The 23,453-nt window shown below is 40.0% G+C and overlaps 1 protein-coding gene across 3 annotated transcripts in view; it reads left to right on the top strand.

Annotated features, from left to right (window-relative positions):
* si:dkey-234i14.2 (heterogeneous nuclear ribonucleoprotein C) overlaps nt 1-23,453 on the top strand; it is a 156,956-nt gene that overhangs the window by 93,427 nt on the left and 40,076 nt on the right. For all 3 annotated transcript variants that reach the window (XM_061881334.1, XM_061881326.1, XM_061881342.1), the window contains one exon: nt 21,982-22,029. In XM_061881334.1, the coding sequence (XP_061737318.1) occupies nt 21,982-22,029 (48 nt within the window). The remainder of the gene's footprint in view (nt 1-21,981; nt 22,030-23,453) is intronic.

Below are 23,453 nucleotides of genomic sequence, written 5' to 3'. Positions count from 1 at the left end.
GTAAGAACTACCAGCCAAATTTTCATAAAAATACCAGTGAAGAAATGTTAAGACACATTGTCCTCAAATTGCACCTAATCTACGGTTTGTATCGTTTACATGTCCGAGATGAGTGCAGTTACCCCCGCCTCGTTTCATTACCAGCCCATTGTCTCTTTTAAATACTTTGATCACTGCGCTATTTTTTCGGAAATAATATTCATTAATTTTTGTGCTTACTCAAGACTAAAACTAAACAAAACACATGCTTTTTTTTTTCAAAAAATACTGTACATTGTTCGTAAACTTGCCCACAGCTAGCTTGGCTCATGCTAACATCCTACTAAATAAAATATGATTTGGTCTGAAAGTGCTTTGAACCAACAACATTTTATCAGGTGATGGCATTATAGTAAAATTTGATCGTCTCACGGCTGCTACCCAGGCTATTTGTCATCTCTTATTAGCTTCATAATGATGCTAATTGTTTGAACTTGATTATATATATATATATATATATATATATATATATATATATATATATATATATATATATATATATATATATATATATATATATATATGTATATATATATATATATATATAAAACTACATACATACATATATATGTATGTGTGGGAAAAATCACAAGACTACTTCATCTCTACAGAACTGTTTCATGAGGGAACCCCCTCCAGGAGACCTCCTGATGATTGAGGGAACCCCTCATGAAACAGTTCTGTAGAGATGAAGTAGTCTTGTGATTTTTCCCACACATACATATTGCGCTCTACCACGGTATCGAGCTCTATTCTCTGGATAATCCAATCAAAACATACATACACATATATATATATATATATATATATATATATATATATATATATATATATATATATATATATATATATATATATACATATATATATATATATATGTATATATATATATATATATATATATATACATATATATATATATACATATATATATATATATACATATATATATATATATATATATACATATATATATATATATATATATACACACACAGTCGTGCTCAAAAGTTTACATACACTTGTAAAGAACATCATGTCACGGCTGTCTTGAGTTTCCAATAACTTCAACAACTCTTATTTTGGTCACAAAAAACATTCATGAAGTTTGGTTCGAATTTATTATGGGTCTACTGAAAATGTGACCGAATATGCTGGGTCAAAAGTGTACATACAGCAATGTTAATATTTGGTTACATGTCCCTTGGCAAGTATCAATGGAATAAGGGGCTTTTGCTAGCCAGCCACAAGCTTCTGGTAAACGTCTGGTTGAATTTTTGACCACTCCTCTTGACAAAATTTGTGCAGTTCAGCTAAATGTGTTTTTTATCTGACATGGACTTGTTTCTTCAGCATTGTCTACACGTTTAAGTGAGGACCTTGGGAAGGCCATTCTAAAACCTTCATTCTAGCCTGATTTAGCCATTCCTTTACCACATTTGTCATTGTCCTGTTGGAACACCCAACTGCGCCGAAGACTCAACCTCCGGGCTAATGATTACTCAACCTCCGGGCTAATGATTATATTATATCACATTACGCCTGTACTGGCTCACCTGCACTGGCTTCCTGTGCACTTAAGATGTGACTTTAAGGTTTTACTACTTACGTATAAAATACTACACGGTCTAGCTCCATCCTATCTTGCCGATTGTATTGTACCATATGTCCCGGCAAGAAATCTGCGTTCAAAGGACTCCGGCTTGTTAGTGATTCCCAAAGCCCAAAAAAAGTCTGCGGGCTATAGAGCGTTTTCCGTTCGGGCTCCAGTACTCTGGAATGCCCTCCCGGTAACAGTTCGAGATGCCACCTCAGTAGAAGCATTTAAGTCTCACCTTAAAACTCATTTGTATACTGTAGCCTTTAAATAGACTCCCTTTTTAGACCAGTTGATCTGCTGTTTCTTTTCTTTTTCTTCTATGTCCCACTCTCCCCTGTGGAGGGGGTCCGGTCCGACCCGGTGGCCATGTACTGCTTGCCTGTGTATCGGCTGGGGACATCTCTGCGCTGCTGATCCGCCTCGACATCTCTGCGCTGCTGATCCGCCTCCGCTTGGGATGGTTTCCTGCTGGCTCCGCTGTGAACGGGACTCTCGCTGCTGAGTTGGCCCCGCTTTGGACTGGACTCTCGCGACTATGTTGGATCCATTGTGGATTGAACTTTCACAGTATCATGTTAGACCCGCTCGACATCCATTGCTTTCCTCCTCTCTAAGGTTCTCATAATCATTATTGTCACAGACGTCCCACTGGATCATTATTGTCACCGATGTCCCACTGGGTGTGAGTTTTCCTTGCCCTTATGTGGGCCTACCGAGGATGTCGTGGTGGTTTGTGCAGCCCTTTGAGACACTAGTGATTTAGGGCTATATAAGTAAACATTGATTGATTGATTGATATATATATATATATATAACTACATATATATATATATATATATATATATATATATATATATATATATATATATATTTATGTGTGGGAAAAATCACAAGACTACTTAATCTCTACAGAACTGTTTCATGAGGGGTTCCCTCAATCATCAGGAGACCTCCTGATGATTGAGGGAACCCCGTCCAGGAGACCTCCTGATGATTGAGGGAACCCCTCATGAAACAGTTCTGTAGAGATGAAGTAGTCTTGTGATTTTTCCCACACATACATATTGCGCTCTACCACGGTATCAAGCTCTATTCTCTGGATAATCCAATCAAAACATACATATACCCATCCATCCATCCATCCATTCCCTACCACTTATTCCCTTTGGGGTCGCGGAGCCCTTCTCCGTTTTTATAACTTACCGCCAACGATGAAGTGATCCATTTTAATAGCTACGGCAGTGGCATATAGCATATAGCAGTTAGCATTCCATGACCCACAATGCACTTCTGCCATGACCCTCCCCCGCCGAATTCTTATTGGTTGACGTGTATGTGACGATTGCTGACGTGTGTGTGACATTTTCTTCGTCTCTTCCGCGAATGAGATAAATAATATTATTTGATATTTTACGGTAATGTGTTAATAATTTCACACATGAGTCGCTCAGGAGTATATGTCGCAAGCTATGAAAAAAACTGCAACTTATGATAGGAAAAATACGGAATATATATATATATACATATATATATATATATATATATATATATATATATATATATATATATATATATATATATATATATATATATATATATATATATATATATATATATATGGGCTTCACGGTGGAAGAGGGGTTAGTGCGTCTGCCTCACAATACGAAGATCCTGCAGTCCTGGGTTCAAATCCAGGCTCGGGATCTTTCTGTGTGGAGTTTGCATGTTCTCCCTGTGAATGCGTGGGTTCCCTCCGGGTACTCCGGCTTCCTCCCACTTGGCAACACTAAATTGGCCCTAGTGTATGAATGTGAGTGTGAATGTTGTCAGTCTATCTGTGTTGGCCCTGCGATGAGTTGCCGACTTGTCCAGGGTGCACCCCGCCATCCGCCCGATTGTAGCTGAGATAGGCGCCAGCGCCCCCTGCGACCCCAAAAGGGAATAAGCGGTAGAAAATGGATGGATATATATATATGTATATATATATCCATCCATCCATATCCATCCATGTTCTACCGCTTGTCCCTTGCCACCTCATCGCTCACCTCAGTACTTAAGTTACAGCAGACAATGTGTACATTGCATATATATATATATATATATATATATATATATATATATATATATATATATATATATATATGCATATATATGTATAAATATATATATATATATATATATATATACTTACATACATATATATATATATATATATATATATGTATGTATGTATGTATGTATATATATATGTATACATATATATGCATATATATATTACTTAAGTTACAGCAGACAATGTGTACATTGCATATATATATATATATATATATATATATATATATATATATATATATGCATATATATGTATAAATATATATATATATATATATATATACTTACATACATATATATATATATATATATATATGTATGTATGTATGTATGTATATATATATGTATACATATATATGCATATATATATATATATATGTATATATATATATATATATATATATATATGCAATGTACACATTGTCTGCTGTAACTTAAGTACTGTCTACCACACCCCTTTCCTACTCTATTTGCCTTATGTACTATCTACCACATCTTTTTCTTACTCCATTTGTCTTATGTACTATCTACCACACCCTTTTCTACCACACCCTTTTCTTGACTCCATTTGTCTTGTGTACTATCTACCACACCCTTTTCTACCACACCCTTTTCTTAATCCATTTATTTTATGTACTATCTACCACATCTTTTTCTTACTCCATTTGTCTTATGTACTATCTACCACACCCTTTTCTACCACACTCTTTTCTTGACTCCATTTGTCTTATGTACTATCTACCACACCCTTTTCTACCACACCCTTTTCTTAATCCATTTGTTTTATGTACTATCTACCACACCCTTTTCTTAGTCAATTTGCCTTTTATACAATGTTACATGATTCTGTTGCATCATTTCATGACCTTGGTAGAGATCTGTGCTCTCGTGAGAGTCACTCTGCAGTTTAAACAGATTAACATGTGAATATTCATCTGAAACAGCATAACAAGGTCTTTAAGTTGGCAAGTTTACAGTTTCACAACAAGCTTTTGTTATGAATTATTTTGTGGATGTATATCTCCTGAGCGTAGAAAGCCATCTGGTGTGAGACAGAAGAGTACCACTGTGAGTCGAGAGCATGATTAAAGTCCAATCCAAAGTGGCTTTAGATGCACACCGATACAACATAAAATGTGCTCGTGCAATTGTGACAGTGTACTCCTTTACTAAAAATATCATTGTGGTTGTCTTCCACTGAGAGATTGTCTGCTTCCCGATCTGCCCATGAGCAGATGGCAGTGGCTGGGGGCGTATTACTTTCCCAAAATATATTGAAGCATCCTAAAAAATAACACACTTTCGGAACATGTGCTGTCATTTGGAAATGTGGTTGTTCCAAAATGTGTCGGATGCCTTGACTATTTAATGATAATTCCCATCCATGCAATATAAAGTCCAGCTTCAGGGTCACTGGGTTGCTGGAGTGTATGCCTGTCAATCCCTGGGAGGCCACATGCACAGGCGACTGAAACAGGAAAAAGATTAGCTTCTGTCCTGTTAGAGTTGCAAAGAGGCAGTAAATGTCTTGTTAAATTATAGAAAATATCCAGGATGTTTTCACAGCAAGTTTGGCCTCAATAGCCTTGCGTGAGGTTGTGTGTTGAGTTTGCATGAGACTGAGGGATGCACAATACAAATACATCTGTATTAAATTAAAAACATTTACCAATAAACAGTGACGGGCAAGCCATTTGGAAAATGTAGTAAACTAAGCTACAAGTTAAGCTCAATTAAATGTAGCAAAGCTAAAGGGGAAGCTATCCCAGGAGAATTGTAGCAGGCTACAAGGCAAAAGTAGTTTGCTACATCAATGGGCCAACATGTAAAATATCAATGTTAATGCAACTGAGAGTGTACAAAATGACCCAATACGGGTCCAATACTATTGACTATCTGTCATTTAGCTGTGGACTCCCTACAACTACCTGTAGGGGTCCCTGCACCCCACTATATGTATTTATTTAATTGCTTTTTCTTTGGCCCTTATAATGTTATTCATTTTCTCAACCTACAGTAAAAAAACCCAGCATCTATCTATATCTTGGGAAAAAAAAATCAATGACTTGTGTGTTAGAGAACAACACACATTCTCCTTATTACAATGAAGAGGGCCGTTATGATATTAGTTTACAGACTAAACAACTAAAAACTAAGGTGTTGGGTATTGTTTTCTCTATATATGGCTAAGGACACGCATTATTGTGGGTTTGCTGTACGTCAACTTAATTACTAAAGGAAAATATAATCTGCAGGAGAGAATTTCTCTGCCATTTTCAAGTTTATTGGGGTTTTTTTGTCGCCAACTTGAAGCATCCCTCTGTCTCTGACTCCCTCGTCGTCAGGTGACGTGTGCGCGTTGGTTTTAATTTTGCTTACTAGTTTCGATGACCTGCCTTATCTTACCTCTGGTTGACCAGTTCGTAATGTTGCGCCCTAACCTTAGCCAATTGTGACTCATCATATGAACACCAACCATTCATCATGGATTTTCTCTGTATATATGCATGTTCTCAATATTCCAGGTCATTGTATTTTCTTCATATTTATTTTTTTGGCCTGGATTCACAGTCTATTTTCTCTCTTTGTAGCTTGTAGCTTTGATGTAAGCTATCCAGCTACATGGCTCTAAAAGAAGCAAAGCTGCAGGAAAAGTTACACGCTAAAAAAGTAGCTAGGCTTTTTGATTGATTGATTGAAACTCTTATTCGTAGATTGCAGCTGACAATATTATTCCCGGTATAGTATAATATTATAATACATATTCTGTACAATTGACCACTAAACGGTAACACCTGAATACGTTTTCAACTTGTTTAAGTCGGGGTCCACGTTAATCAATTCCAGTAGCTACCGCCAAGCTACTGGAAAATGTAGTTACGCTACGTAGCTTAACTTTAGCTTGTTACTGCTCATCACTGCCAATAAATAACATGAGATAAGCTATGATTTGTCTACCAATACAGTATTTTGTCTAAAGGTAATATTTGCTATTTCTGTAGGCACCGACTAAATTGTGTTTGTACTACATAAAATCAGACGGTTCCATATTTGGATACCTTTGTTGCCCTTGACGTCACATCCGTCAAGCTATCAAGCAGCACTCAGAGCGGACTCAGTCGGACTGCCGAATGTTGGTGATAGGTTTGAAATGTACTTTATTGCCACTTGCATGACTGGTGTGGAACATTATCTACTGTAACTCACGCATTATCTGCCTCACCCTTTTCCTCCCTAACTTAACCCATGAAAACTCACAGATGTTTGCAAGAGCGCCAAGTCCAGCAAAAAAATGTAATATTTTTGGGGTCCCGACCATCTACAACTAAGATGCACGTTACAATCAATGTTTACACGTTACAATCATGTTTTATTAAATCTGTTGGCTCTCATTCAGTCTGCAGTGAGAAATAATCAGTGATGTTGGACAAAAAAAACGAACATTGTGATGCATTTTTTTAATTAATGTGCTGCATATGCTTAAAATTATCAAAATATGTAAATATAACGTCTTAATATTCATGTGCCTGTTACTACATTACATGTATGCTTACATCATGTATATTAAACCTTAATGGAGATGTATGGATATTTTTTCAGGACTTCACAAGCAGAATAGAGTGGCTCTTCATTGTCAGCGGACTTTTGATCGCATTTATTTAATATATAGTAGTGGTAGAGGAGTTTGCGTGTCCCAATGATCCTAGGAGCTATGTTGTCTGGGGGTTTTCATGCCCCCTGGTAGGGTCTCCCAAGACAAACAGGTCCTAGGTGAGTGATCAGACAAAGAGCAGCTCAAAGACTTCTATGGAATTACAACGAAATGAACCCAGATTTCCCTCGCCCGGACGTGGGTCACCGGGGCCCCGCTCTGGAGCCAGGCCCGGAGTTGGGGCACGATGGCAAGCGCCTGGTGGTCGGGCCTGTTCCCATGGGGCCCGGCCGGGCACAGCCCGAAGAGGCAACGTGGGTCATCCCTCCAATGGGCTCACCACTCATAGGAGGGGCCATAGAGGTCGGGTGCATTGTGAGCTGGGCGGCAGCCGAAGGCAGGGCACTTGGCGGTCCGATCCTCGGCTACAGAAGCTAGCTCTTGGGACGTGGAACGTCACCTCACTGGGGGGGAAGGAGCCTGAGCTAGTGCGCGAGGTAGAGAAGTTCCGGCTGGATATAGTCGGACTCACCTCAACGCACAGCAAGGGCTCTGGAACCAGTTCTCTCGAGAGGGACTGGACCCTCTTCCACTCTGGTGTTGCCGGCAGTGAGAGGCGACGGGCTGGGGTGGCAATTCTGGTTGCCCCCCGGCTCAAAGCCTGTACGTTTGAGTTCAACCCAGTGGACGAGAGGGTAGCTTCCCTTCGCCTTCGGGTGGGGGGACGGGTCCTGACTGTTGTTTGTGCTTACGCACCAAACAGCAGTTCAGAATACCCACCCTTTTTGGGTACACTCGAGGGAGTACTGGAAAGTGCTCCTCCGGGTGATTCCCTTGTCCTACTGGGAGACTTCAACGCTCATGTTGGCAACGACAGTGAAACCTGGAGAGGCGTGATTGGGAAGAATGGTCGCCCGGATCTAAACCCGAGTGGTGTTTTGTTATTGGACTTTTGTGCTCGTCACAGTTTGTCGATAACAAACACCATGTTCAAACATAAGGGTGTCCATATGTGCACTTGGCACCAGGACACCCTAGGCCGCAGTTCCATGATCGACTTTGTAGTTGTGTCATCGGATTTGCGGCCTCATGTTTTGGACACTCGGGTGAAGAGAGGGGCGGAGCTTTCTACCGATCACCACCTGGTGGTGAGTTGGCTGCGATGGTGGGGGAGGATGCCGGACAGACCTGGCAGGCCCAAGCGCATTGTGAGGGTCTGCTGGGAACGTCTGGCAGAGTCTCCTGTCAGAGAGAGTTTCAATTCACACCTCCGGGAGAACTTTGAACATGTCACGAGGGAGGTGCGGGACATTGAGTCCGAGTGGACCATGTTCCGAACCTCTATTGTCGAGGCGGCTGATTGGAGCTGTGGCCGCAAGGTTGTTGGTGCCTGTCGTGGCGGTAATCCCAGAACCCGTTGGTGGACACCAGCAGTGAGGGATGCCGTCAAGCTGAAGAAGGAGTCCTATCGGGTTCTTTTGGCTCATAGGACTCCGGAGGCAGTGGACGGGTACCGACGGGCCAAGCGGTGTGCAGCTTTAGCGGTCGCGGAGGCAAAAACTCGGACATGGGAAGAGTTCGGGGAAGCCATGGAAAACGACTTCCGGACGGCTTCGAAGCGATTCTGGACCACCATACGGCGCCTCAGGAAGGGGAAGCAGTGCACTATCAACACCGTGTATGGTGCGGATGGTGTTCTGCTGACTTCGACTGCGGATGTTGTGGATCGGTGGAGGGAATACTTCGAAGACCTCCTCAATCCCACCAACACGTCTTTCTTTGAGGAAGCGGTGCCTGGGGAATCTGTAGTGGACTCTCCTATTTCTGGGGCTGAGGTCGCTGAGGTAGTTAAAAAGCTCCTCGGCGGCAAGGCCCCGGGGGTGGATGAGATCCGCCCGGAGTTCCTTAAGGCTCTGGATGCTGTGGGGCTGTCTTGGTTGACAAGACTCTGCAGCATCGCGTGGACATCGGGGGCGGTACCTCTGGATTGGCAGACCGGGGTGGTGGTCCCTCTCTTTAAGAAGGGGGACCGGAGGGTGTGTTCCAACTATCGTGGGATCACACTCCTCAGCCTTCCCGGTAAGGTTTATTCAGGTGTACTGGAGAGGAGGCTTCGCCGGATAGTCGAACCTCGGATTCAGGAGGAACAGTGTGGTTTTCGTCCTGGTCGTGGAACTGTGGACCAGCTCTATACTCTCGGCAGGGTTCTTGAGGGTGCATGGGAGTTTGCCCAACCAGTCTACATGTGCTTTGTGGACTTGGAGAAGGCATTCGACCGTGTCCCTCGGGAAGTCCTGTGGGGAGTGCTCAGAGAGTATGGGGTATCGGAATGTCTTATTGTGGCAGTCCGCTCCCTGTATGATCAGTGTCAGAGCTTGGTCCGCATTGCTGGCAGTAAGTCGGACACGTTTCCAGTGAAGGTTGGACTCCGCCAAGGCTGTCCTTTGTCACCGATTCTGTTCATAACTTTTATGGACATAATTTCTAGGCGCAGTCAAGGCGTTGAGGGGTTCCGGTTTGGTGGCCACGGGATTAGGTCTCTGCTTTTTGCAGATGATGTAGTCCTGATGGCTTCATCTGGCCGGGATCTTCAGCTCTCACTGGATCGGTTCGCAGCCGAGTGTGAAGCGACCGGAATGAGAATCAGCACCTCCAAGTCCGAGTCCATGGTTCTCGCCCGGAAAAGGGTGGAGTGCCATCTCCGGGTTGGGGAGGAGACCCTGCCCCAAGTGGAGGAGTTCAAGTACCTAGGAGTCTTGTTCACGAGTGGGGGAAGAGTGGATCGTGAGATCGACAGGCGGATCGGTGCGGCGTCTTCAGTAATGCGGACGTTGTATCGATCCGTTGTGGTGAAGAAGGAGCTGAGCCGGAAGGCAAAGCTCTCAATTTACCGGTCGATCTACGTTCCCATCCTCACCTATGGTCATGAGCTTTGGGTCATGACCGAAAGGATAAGATCACGGGTACAAGCGGCCGAAATGAGTTTCCTCCGCCGGGTGGCGGGGCTCTCCCTTAGAGATAGGGTGAGAAGCTCTGCCATCCGGGAGGAGCTCAACGTAAAGCCGCTGCTCCTCCACATCGAGAGGAGCCAGATGAGGTGGTTCGGGCATCTGGTCAGGATGCCACCCGAACGCCTCCCTAGGGATGTGTTTAGGGCACGTCCAGCTGGTAGGAGGCCACGGGGAAGACCCAGGACACGTTGGAAAGACTATGTCTCCCGGCTGGCCTGGGAACGCCTCGGGATCCCCCGGGAAGAGCTAGACGAAGTGGCTGGAGATAGGGAAGTCTGGGCTTCCCTGCTTAGGCTGCTGCCCCCGCGACCCGACCTCGGATAAGCGGAAGATGATGGATGGATGGATGGATATTTAATATATAGAATGCATTTTTTTTTTCATCCATCTGTCGTCATGTTGATAATGATTGTGAAAAAAAAAGTGCACTTCTCCTTTAACAATCTCTATCTTTACATGAACGAAAATCAATAAAAGTTAACGTATTTAAAGTAAACATACCGTATGTTCCTGACTGGAACAGAGTCAAAAAAATACAATTCTTCCCCAACATTTACATTTTAAGTTCTTATATAGGTAATAATGTAAATGTAACTGAGAGTCTACATACGGAACTAAATGGCCCCAATAAGAGTCCTTTCCTATTAAATATCTGTCATTTGGTAGGGGACACCCTACAACTCCCTCTGGGGGTCCCCACACCCCACTGTATGTATTTATGTTAGTGTGCCTTTTCTTTGGCCCAACCCTTTAATGTTATTCATTGGTAAATAAAAACAGCATCCATCTATAATCTTGAGATAAAAACAACGATTTGTGTGTTGTTTGGGAACAGTTGATAATAGTTATGTGCAGTAAAACTTTAAACTCAACTCACCTTAATGTGTGTTGCAATCGCTACTCGTTCTAAAAGTAGCGAAGCTACTGCCTAATTCCTGGAAAATGTACTTAAGCGAGCTACTGCCCAACACTGATAATAATGTACAGTATTTACCTTACAGAATGGACTTCAACGGTATCTTCTTCCAGCTGATTCTCTGTCAAACACACTATTAGCAGCTATTCCAAATTTTTATGGATAAATGTCTGGCATTTAGATACTATTTAAGTATCCGTGGCTGGGTAAAGTTAAAGTTAAAGTTAAAGTACCAATGATTGTCACACACTCACTAGGTGGAGTAAGATTATCCTCTGCGTTTGACCCATCACCCTCACCCCCTGGGAGGTGAGGGGAGCAGTGAGCAGTAGCGGTGGCAGCGCCTGTTAAACCCATTCTGCTTCAGAATGTTGTATACTAGCAGTGAGAGGCTCAAATTGCTTTACCAAGTTAGCTACACCTCTATCATGTTTTTGATTATTTATATTTTTAATTAAAAGAATATAATTCACTTCCACTCAGCACTGTCCTTCACATTCACTTTCTTCCATCTCATGGTTGGAAAACTAAAGTTATGTGGTTCTATAGCGGTAAGCACATGCTAGTGAGTTACACCAGATGTTTTGGTCATATCTTAAAGGGTTCACTGTGACATTGGTTATGCCAACTAATGCAGCTGATGTTTGTAACTGAAATTCTTTCTTGAAACGTCAAGCATAACATTTAGTCCAGAGACAGCTCTTATCTCAAAAAACTCTTAAGTTGAGGGAACACCATACGTCCATGTGTGGATCCCTAACCTGCACACTATTTTTCAAAATGTATGTTATTGGATTACATTATATGGCATTATTACACCAATGTATTGTTTTATCTGGGGATAGACATTTGTGTTTTTGTAAAGTGTAGTGTGTTGAACTAAGAGTACAAACCCCGTTTCCATATGAGTTGGGAAATTGTGTTAGATGTAAATATAAACGGAATACAATGATTTGCAAATCATTTTCAACCCATATTCAGTTAAATATGCTACAAAGACAACATATTTGATGTTCAAACTGATTAACTTTTTCTTTTTTTTTGCAAATAATCATTAACTTTAGAATTTGATGCCAGCAACACGTGACAAAGAAGTTGGGAAAAGTGGCAATAAACACTGATAAAGTTGAGGAATGCTTATCCAACACTTATATGGAACATCCCACAGGTGTGCAGGCTAACTGGGAGCAGGTGGGTGCCATGATTGGGTATAAAAGCAGCTTCAATGAAATGCTAAGTAATTCACAAACAAGGATGGGGCGAGGGTCCCCAATTTGTAAGCAAATTGTCGAACAGTTTTAGAACAGCATTTCTCAACAAACTATTGCTAGGAATTTATGGATTTTACCATCTACGGTCTGTAAAATCATCAAAAAGTTCAGAGAATCTGGAGAAATCACTGCACGTAAGCGATGATATTACGGACTTTTAATCCCTCAGACGGTACTTCATAAAAAACCGACATCAGTGTGTAAAGGATATCACCACATGGGCTCAGGAACACGTCATAAAACCACTGTCAGTAGCTACAGTTGGTCGCTACATCTGTAAGTGCAAGTTAAACCTCTACTATCCATCCATCCATCCATTTTCTACCGCTTATTCCCTTTCGGGGTCGCGGGGGGCGCTGGCGCCTATCTCAGCTACAATCGGGCGGAAGGCGGGGTACACCCTGGACATGTCGCCACCTCATCGCAGTAAACCTCTACTATGCAAAGCCAAACCCATTTATCAACAATATCGTGAAACGCCGCCGGTGGGCCTGAGCTCACCTAAAATGGACTGATGCAAAGTGAAAAGGTGTTCTGTGGTCTGACAAGTCCACATTTCAAATTATGTTTGGAAACAGAGGACGTGGTGTCCTCCAGAACAAAAAGGAAAATAACCATCCGGGTTGTTATAGCGCGAAGTTCAAAAGCCAGCATCTGTGATGGTATGGGGGTGTATTAGTGCCCAAGGAATGGGTAACTTACACATCTGTGAAGGCACCATTAATGCTGAATGGTCCATACAGGTTTTGGAGCAACATATGTTGTCATCCAAGTAACGTTATCATGGACGTCCCTGCTTATTTCAGCAAGACAAGTGCTACAACAGCGGGGCTTCGTAAAAAAAGAATGCGGGTACTTTCTTGGCCGGCCTGCAGTCCAGACCTGTCTCCCATGGAAAATGTGTGGCGCATTGTTAAGCGTAAAATACAACAGCGCAGACCCCGGACTGTTGAACGACTGAAGCTCTACATAAAACAAGAATGGGAAAGAATTCCACTTTCAAAGCTTCAACAATTAGTTTCCTCAGTTCCCAAACGTTTATTGAGTGTTGTTAAAAGAAAAGGTGATGTAACACAGTGGTGAACATGTCCTTTCCCAACTACTTTGGCGAGTGTTGCAGCCATGAAATTGTAAGTTAATTATTATTTGCAAAAAAAAGAAAGTTTATGAGTTTGAACATCAAATATCTTGTCTTTGTAGTGCATTCAATTGAATATGGCTTGAAAAGGATTAGCAAATAATTGTATTCCGTTTATGTTTACGTCTAACACAATTTCCCAACTCATATGGAAAGGGGTTTGTACTTACTGTTGTCTTCAGATTGTTTTAGGAACTGTATTATGTACTGCCAAAGAAAACAAAAATGGAAAATTGGTATGATAGATGAACCAATGTCGTTAACTCACTATAGAATGATCACTACTAAATAAAGAGAGAGGAAACACCAACTAGTAGTGGGTCATTGTGTAGCAGACCTGGCTGGAATCACTTCAGGGTTAAAAGAACACATCAAGATTTCCACGTTTATTGTCTACGAGTAAAGTGGCAAGGACGTACAATTAGTACACACGCACACACACACACACGCAGCAGTAACTTAATTCCCTGTCTTCTGCAGTATGTCACATGACTATAAGATTAATCTTAGTCAGATTTAATGTAAAATATTAGTAACATTTTGTACAACCAAAACTACTACTCTGACCATCGTTAAATGCAATCACGACTCCAGAAATGTATTACAGTGACAAAAATATACTAAACTAAACTTGCAGCTAACATAAACTACATCTTTAGGTCGCTCTATAATGTTGTACTAATTTAGACATACTTAGACTTAGACAAACTTATTGATCCACGAGGGAAATTGTTCATATAAGTGATTAAAAAAAAAGCCAAAAAAATTGAAGCTAAACTTGCAGCTAACATAAACTACATATTTTGGTTGATCTAAAATGTTGTACCAATTTAGACTTACTTAGACTTATACTTAAACAAACTTTATTGATCCACAAGGGAAATTGTTCATATAAGTGATTTAAAAAAAAGCAAGAAAAGAAAAATACCAAAAATAAACGTTCTTTTGGGCATCTTGTTTATGTGTTAAAGGGGGCATTATCACATTTTCAAAAGGGTTAAAAACAATAAAAAGCAGTTCCCAGTGGCTTGTTTTATTTTTTGAAGTTTTTTTCAAAATTTTACCGGTCTCGGAATATCCCTAAATAAAGCTTTAAAGTGCCTTGTTTTCGGCTCTCTGCGAAGACACTGGCCATTTCCCTGTGACGTCACACAGTGCTCCCAATGTAAACAACCAATGGGAATACCACAGCGAGATATAGTGACATTAGCTCGGATTCAAACTCGGATTTCAGCGACTTAAGTGATTCAACAATTTACGCATGTATTGAAACAGATGGTTGGAGTTTGAAAATATTGAAGAAGAAACTGAAGCTATTGAGCGAATAGCTATTGAGGCTATTCATAGCCATAGCATGGCCGAATAGCTGCGTTAGCATCGCCGGTAAAATGTGCAAACCAAACGATCAGGACTTTCGCATCTTTTGACACTGGAGCAACTTAAATCCGTCGATTGGTAAGTGTTTTTTTCGCATTAAATGTGGGTGGAAGGAAACGTAATATAGTTGCAAATGCATCTACAGGTTATCCATACATCTCTGTTCCATGTCTGCTTTAGCACCGCCGGTAAATAGCATGTTAGCATCGATTAGCGTAGCATGTTAGCATCGATTAGCTGGCAGTCAACATCAACAAAACTCACCTTTGTGATTTCGTTGACTATCGTTGCAAATGCATTTGCAGGTTATCCATACATCTCTGTGCCATGTCTGCCTTAGCATCGCCGGTCAAATGTGGAGACACTCTGGCACATTCAATGGGGGTCTGGCGACAGACAATTTCGCATCTTCGGGCCAGTGGTGCAACTTGAATCCGTCCCTGTTAGTGTTGTTACACCCTCCGACAACACACCGTCGAGGCATGATGTCTCCAAGGTTCCAAAAAATAGTCAAAAAAACGGAAAATAACAGAGCTGAGACCCGGTGTTTGTAATGTGTTGAAAATGAAAATGGTGGGTGTGTTACCTCGGCGACGTCACATTCTGACGTCATCACCTCCAGCGCGATAAACAGAAAGGCGTATAATTCGCCAAAATTCACCCATTTAGAGTTCGGAAATCGGTTAAAAAAATAGATGGTCTTTTTTCTGCACCATCAAGGTATATATTGACGCTTACATACGTCTGGTGATAATGTTCCCCTTTAAAGAGAGATCTTTCTGGTACGATGCATGCTAAATCCATTGTGTTTTCTTTATACTTTCGTATTTTATGAAGTTGCTACATTTCTATTCATGCGTTTTTTTGGTATTTGCAGTATTTTCTCATTTTGCATTTATTTTTTAAACTTCATCGGTTATGTGATTTAGATTACATAAGTATTACCAGCATACTTGCCAACCCTCACGGATTTTCCAGTAGACTCCCAAAATTCAGTGCTTCTCCCGAAAACCTCCTGGGACAAATTGTCTCCCGAAAATCTCCCAAAATTCAGGCGGGGCTGGAGGCCACGCCCCCTCCACCTCATGAGAACCTGTCAGCAATGTTGTGACCCTCTTAAACAGGACAATGCTGCCATCTACTGTACATAGAATAGAATACAATGTAAAAGTATTCTACATATATTCTACATTTAAGTGCAGTCAAGGAACATGCATTAGGGAGTCTGTTCTGAAGCCCACAGTAAAGAGACTTAACTTCATCACCTCGCCTGGTTATTGACCTCAACCCAATATATTACACCGTCGATGAGCAAAATGAAGAAATACGCTTGCAAGTTCCAGAACGATTGGAAACAAGAATTCCAGTTTATCCAGGAGAGTTCGAAGGGGAAGGGGTATGTTGCCTGTTAATTTTGTAGAACAGACTTCTCCATGAACATGGCGGCCGAACGGATATACTCAGTCATGAACGGTCAGCGAAGCACAAAGCGTCCGCAGCGCCAGGCACGTGCACACATAGGGCCCTATGGGTGCTTGAGCCCCTGCCCTTTTTTGCCTCGTCTTAAAAAGTGCCCTCTGCCTGTGTGTGTGGTTTTTTTTGTTTGTTTTTTTAAACAACATTAATAAATTCCTGTCAGGGATGTAAAAAACAAAAAACAAAACAAAAAACAGCTTTACAAAAACTCCACGTTTTCTTGTAATACCGGGTAGTTTGAGCCTGTCGCTTCAGCCAGAGAGAGAGAGAGAGGGCGAGTGAGTGAGTAAGTGAGAGGAGAGACAGCCAACTGCGCCCCTGACTGAGGAGACGTGACAGTGGAGCAACTTGAACCTGTGAGTTATGATCTAGTTGCCGTCCACTTATTCAGCATCTACTATGGGTAATATTTCAGAAAAACGCTTTATTATTCTATTATTCAATGTGTCAGCTTCTGTTTTTGCCAAACGTCGGAGCATGGCACATCAATTCCACACAGAGCAGAGCAGATCGTGCGGGACAGGAAGTAGTGTACAAAATACAAAATAAAACACCGGGTTAATTTTCTAAATAAAATGCACTGTGTTTACGGCGGATCACATTTCTCTCGCAGTAGAGGTTTAGATATAAAGATTATTGTGACTTTGCTATTACTGTGTAAGTTAAAAAAATAATAATAATAATGATAATAATGATAATAATAAGAAGAATAATGATAATGATAATAATAATAATTATTATTATTATTATTATTATTATTAATAATAATAATAATTTCAGCATTCTGGGGATATAAGATGTAGGTTATCTGTTAGGAATATTACCATCTGTATTTAAACTTGATTATGCCTGCAGCACAATGCCAAAAAAGAAAGGATACAGAAAAGGAAGGAAAAAGAGCGCCAGGAAGCAGCTGAGGGTAGCAGACCTCTTAATGCATGGCTAAAACCAAGTACTAGCACCAGAATTCAAGAAAGACCACAGACCTCGGAAAGTGTCACACCTGAGAGAGAGGCAGAGACCTTAGGTCAAAAACTCACTCAGAAGCCTATGCACAGAAGAGAGGCTGTCTGATCTCCTTCTCCTCTCCATTGAAAAAGACGTAGTCATAAATCACAATGATGTGATCAACATCTACAGGGACATGGCCCCAAGAAGGTTGCTGCTTTAAGGCCCACAGAAGGTTTGGCTACTGATTGTGCACTGATTTCACAGCATTTCATGGAAGCCCTGAATTCACATTGATGAGCATATTTGGGTCTGGGTGGCCTCCATCTTACAGCCCTCTACTGGCCCCTGGTCCATATTTTTGGCAATGTATTGCGTTTCAGTTGTTTAGTCTGAGCATTAAGTGAGAAAGACCATAAGTTACAACTTGATGGTGTTTTCATCAAGTTAAGGGAAGAAGGACAGATTTTCACATTGAAGTTTTTTCCATTTGGGTATTTATTTATTTTTATTTTTTTCAAAGTTCATGTTGCGCTGTTCAATGTTCAATATTAAAGTGCTTATCTTGAACAATAAATAGCCTAATAATAAACCAGTGTTTTGTTGCTTTTCATGTCTTCCAAGCCTTTGATAATGTAAATCAACTCATTATGACAATAATTTGTTGATACAAAAGAAATGGCAATCACTTTTACCTACAAAGGACACACAGCTAAGTAGTTAACTTCCTATTAGCAAATTTATTTTTCCATTAATTTCCATGTTGTGTAAAGGACCAAAAAAAATGTCCTGCCCTTTTCTGACTTTGAGCCTCTGCCCCTCTACAGTATAACCATGTGCACGTCCCAGTTTTATAGGCCACCTCGCAAAACGGAGACCCGATGGTGTAACTTATGCTGAGACAAAGATGGCTATGTTGATAGCTGGAAGCAAAATCCCGTTCTCATTTTCGGATGTCTGCAAAAAATCTGTGATATACAGTATGTTCCCGGATTCGGAGATCGCTCGCCAATATGCAAATGGCAGAACAAAGTTACTCAAATAGTGAAAAGTAAGTGTTGTTTTTTGTTTTTTTAGTAACCAGCAAGCACAGTACAATTACGGCGTGGCGCAGTGGAAAAGTGGCCGTGCGCAACCCGAGGGTCACTGGTTCAAATCCCACCTGGAACCAACCTCGTCACGTCCGTTGTGTCCTGAGCAAGACACTTCACCCTTGCACCTGATGGTTGCTGGTTCGCGCCTTGCATGGCAGCTCCCTCCATCAGTGTGTGAATGTGTGTGTGAATGGGTAAATGTGGAAGTAGTGTCAAAGCGCTTTGAGTACCTTGAAGGTAGAAAAGCGCTATACAAGTACAACCCATTTATCATTTATTAGTAGAACAACTGTGTTTTTATTACTGTGTATTTGACAGGTGGCGTCGGAAATTCAACTATTTTTTTATTTATATATATAATAACATAAATATATATAGCTAGAATTCACTGAAAGTCAAGTATTTCATACATATGTATATATACTGTGAAATAAGCGGTAGAAAATGGATGGATATATATATATATATATATATATATGTGTGAATGGGTAAATGTGGAAGTAGTGTCAAAGCGCTTTGAGTACCTTGAAGGTAGAAAAGCGCTATACAAGTACAACCCATTTATTTAACCCATTTATATATATATATATATATATATATATATATATATATATTTATTTATATATATATATATATATATATATATATATATATATATATATATATATATATATATATATATATAAATATATAGATATATACATGAAATATATATGAAATACTTGAGTTGGTGAATTATATTCCTCCCCTCTTGACCACGCCCCCCGCCCCAACCACGCCCCCCCTACCCCCCACCTCCCGAAATCGGAGATCTCAAGGTTGGCAAATACAAAAGCATGTTTTGTCAGTTCCATCCACCAAGAACAAGAGAACAGTGAAATAAAGAATGTTTAAATTAAAATACTGTATTGGTTGGGGACCAGATGGTTATCAAGCAGATTGAATTTTACGCGTGCGTGCATGCATGTGTGCGTGCGTGCGTGCGTGCGTGCGTGCGTGCGTCTGTGTGTGTGTGCCTGGTGAGATTCTTCTGGTATTTGGGTGTTTACCTTTTATATCGAAAAGTGACTAACCGTGCAAGTACAGTAACTATGTCCAAGGAGGTCAAAGGAAAACAACGTAGCATATAGAAGCTTCTGTTGACAAACCAGCATAATGGAGCATTACTGCCACCTGGGGAACTGGAGTGTTAAAGAAAATCGACACTATTGAAACATTAGCAAAAATCTTTGTTTTGTGTTTGTTTGTATAAGTAAATTCGAGGATTGAATAAATGTTGGCTATATTATGAAGGGTTAAATAGCACAGAGTTAGCCCTGCGATGAGGTGGAGACTTGTCCAGAGTGTACCACGCCTACTGCCCGAATGCAGCTGCAGCACCCCCCGCGACCCCAAAAGGGATACGCGGTAGACAATAGATGGATGGATGGATGGATAAAGGCACAGAATTAAATACATATTTTTATAATTACTTCAATCCGTCATTGATTATTTTATATTAGATTTAAATAAGTACATGTTTTATTAAATATGTTATCAATTAATTTAATGTACACTTCTGTATATATTTATAACATTTATTCATTTAATTTGAATTATTATTTAGCTACTTCCTCAATAATTGCAATATTTAAATAATTATTTAATTATTTCATGATTCAATTAACCATTCAAATAATTATTTGATTATTCATTTCCTAAACCTGTTTGGCAGCTTTACATTAATTTATTTATTCGTCAAAAAGAAATAAAATAAATAAATCGTTATTTAAATTGTGAAAAAAATATTAAATTTTAAAATAATTGTTAAATATGTCAATATTGGTATAATAAATACAATTGTGAAATGATCGATTAAATAATTCTTAAAAATACATATAGCGGCATAGCTCAGTTGGTAGAGTGGCCGTGCCAGCAACTTGAGGGTTGCAGGTTCGTTTCCTGCTTCCGCCATCCTAGTCACTGCCGTTGTGTCCTTGGGCAAGACACTTTACCCACCTGCTCCCAGTGCCACCCACACTGGTTTAAATGTAACTTAGATATTGGGTTTCACTATGTAAAGCGCTTTGAGTCACTCGAGAAAAGCGCTATATAAATATAATTCACACTCACTTTTACATTAAATGATCAATGACACATTTAATAACACATTTGTATCAAAATTTGAAATAATTAATGACACATTTATTAGCACACTTAGATATATAATTCCAATTTTAATTAATTAATTACACATTTAGGTCATTATTTGAAGATAAATGTTTTTATTTGATTCCGTCTCATTAGACCTTGTATACCATATGTGCTATGTTATTTGTGTGTACGTATATTTTCTTTGTCTTTTTTGTCTATTCTCTTGAATGCATCCACACCCCTAACCCCATTACCAATTCACATAGTCTCCTATAACACCTTGTGTACTTCCTGTACATGTATCTTTAATTTCCTGGCAGTTATTATTCCTAAACTCTAGGCATTTGCGCGACAAGGAGGGCAAGGATTTTGTATATTGACCTAATTTCTCAGTCATTTGAAATCCATTGAAGACTTCATGCCAAATAACAATTATAATACTATATTCAATGATTTGGTGAGCTATGTAATTATGATACTTTTCATATTTTATCATGAAAATCTATATTTAAATTAACTTGTATTTCATTATTTACCTGCACTTTTTGTCATTATTAGTTCATTGGCTGGCACTACTGTTGACTTACAATGGTACTGCTGTAGTTTAATGGTGTCTTGTCTAAAGAAAAATATTAACAGAATATGGTTTTCACTGTGATGATCCAATTTAGGATTATTTGTGCCTCAGTGGAGTTGTATGCATTCTAGGTTACAGGGTTTAAAAAATCCTACAGATGCATTGAAAAATGATTGAAACATTGAACTGATGAGTATAGGATGATGATGAAATGGGGTATGTAATGAAATTAAGCACCCCAGTTAAATAAAAGAAGGACAGAGACAGTCAGCAGGGGTGCGACATGATGGATTATTAGCAGCGGTGTGCAGGCAGTAGGCAGGAATTCTGAGGTTCTGACACGCCACAATGCAATCTCACTCAGGCTTAGTATCATTTTTAACTCGGCCTCGCAGCTTCGCTCATCACACATGTAGGTGATGCGTTGGCTCGGCACCACATACTGTACATGGTTTGTTTCACTTCAAATACTGCATCAGAACGAATCCACCGTCCTTGTTTCCCACTCAGCAGGAGATCATGAACACTGCAATCTTTCCGGATGCAGTGATAACTGCAGCATGTTGTCACAGGGTGGGGAATCACATGACAAATATTTTACTAACCTTCTCCACTCCTCTCGTCCTCCTTCCTGCAGCACTGAGATGGACCTGGACTATGACAGCTACGAGGACTACTATGACAGGTACTGTCAGGAAGCAGGCCACATAGCTGATTGCTTGTGTATGTGTGTGTGTGCGTAAAAAAATGTGCTGTCCTTCAGCGTCTGCTTTACAAGCTGACAATCCTACTGAACAATAATAATTTAAGACAGACAAAAAAAAGTAGTATATCCAGTACGGTCCTGATCTACTAAGATCAAAATAACAATTGGTAAATACTGGGTCAAAATAAAATAAAAAAATGCAAGTACTATTAGTGCTTGTGTGCAACAAGTGTAAAAGTGGTGCCGGCCACCATATTTAAATAAGGATTTAAACGTGTACCACCATCTATCCCCATGGCGACAGTCATTTTTTCCCACATTCATGGCATTAGCCACCAACCATGGAAGACATCATGCAGTACACCAATATTATCTGTGACACCTTTTCTGGGCCATTACAAGCTCTCTTACTGTGCGATTCAGACCACGGAACTCACTTTTTAGTACATTAAACTGCACTCTGGCAGATACTGTAAAAGTAGTCATCTAGTAGACGATCACTTTTTGGTATAACGCAGGTAAAAATGGGTATTATTTACATATTAACCGATTCTAGAGCTCGTACTTTTAAATTGGTGCCGGTGCGTAGGTAGTGCACAAACCAAGTACTGTACTTGAAAAATGGAAAACATGCACATTTTTTAGGGCATCGCGCAAAGCATTTTTATTTTTTACAGAATTTTGTGAAATCATGTGAGTATTACAATTATTGCATATCAATTAAATGATTGATAAATAACACATTCAAAGAAAGAAGATAAAAACTGAAACACATTGTCATAATTATTGTCACAAAACAAACATAGACAATGTATAAAAAAAAAACTACTTACTTGAGTTGTAATATTTGATGCTCATGATTCCAAGTGTTCTTGATTCCAACATGTAACTGTCATTGGTGCATAATGACAAAGTTCTGTGGTGTTGTTGTACAGTAGCTCCTAAATAGCCTGTAATAAAGGGTGCTGTTACAGTCTGTTAAAGTCGGCAATAAAGTTAAAAAGAGGGTCAGACTGTGGTGTGCTGTGTCGGAAAGTTACAATTGTCCACCTTAATGGACAATAAAGATTATATTCTATTCTAATATATTCTATTCTATTACTTACAAAACTTTACTTGCACTGTATCACATGCAAGCACTTGTTAAGGGTGGCTGAATTTGCATTAATTTAGCAACAAAATATGGCACCGATAGCTTTTTCTTTTTTTGTTGTGGTTACTACTGTTTAAGTCGGCAATTTAAAACTGTGTTTCCGTGGCCGTGCACTTATTGCAAAAAATTCTGTTTTGCATTAAGTTTTTTTCATAAGCTTTAGGAAATATGCGTAACAATTAGGGCTTTACTGATAATAACAAGTCGACATAAATTTTCTTTAACTGCACTATTTTTTTGATACAGTCGT

Source organism: Nerophis ophidion, linkage group LG02 (assembly GCF_033978795.1).
Source record: "Nerophis ophidion isolate RoL-2023_Sa linkage group LG02, RoL_Noph_v1.0, whole genome shotgun sequence".
NCBI lineage: Eukaryota > Metazoa > Chordata > Actinopteri > Syngnathiformes > Syngnathidae > Nerophis > Nerophis ophidion.
Note: the sequence above shows the minus strand (reverse complement) of the source record. Positions and strands in the feature narration are given on the sequence as shown.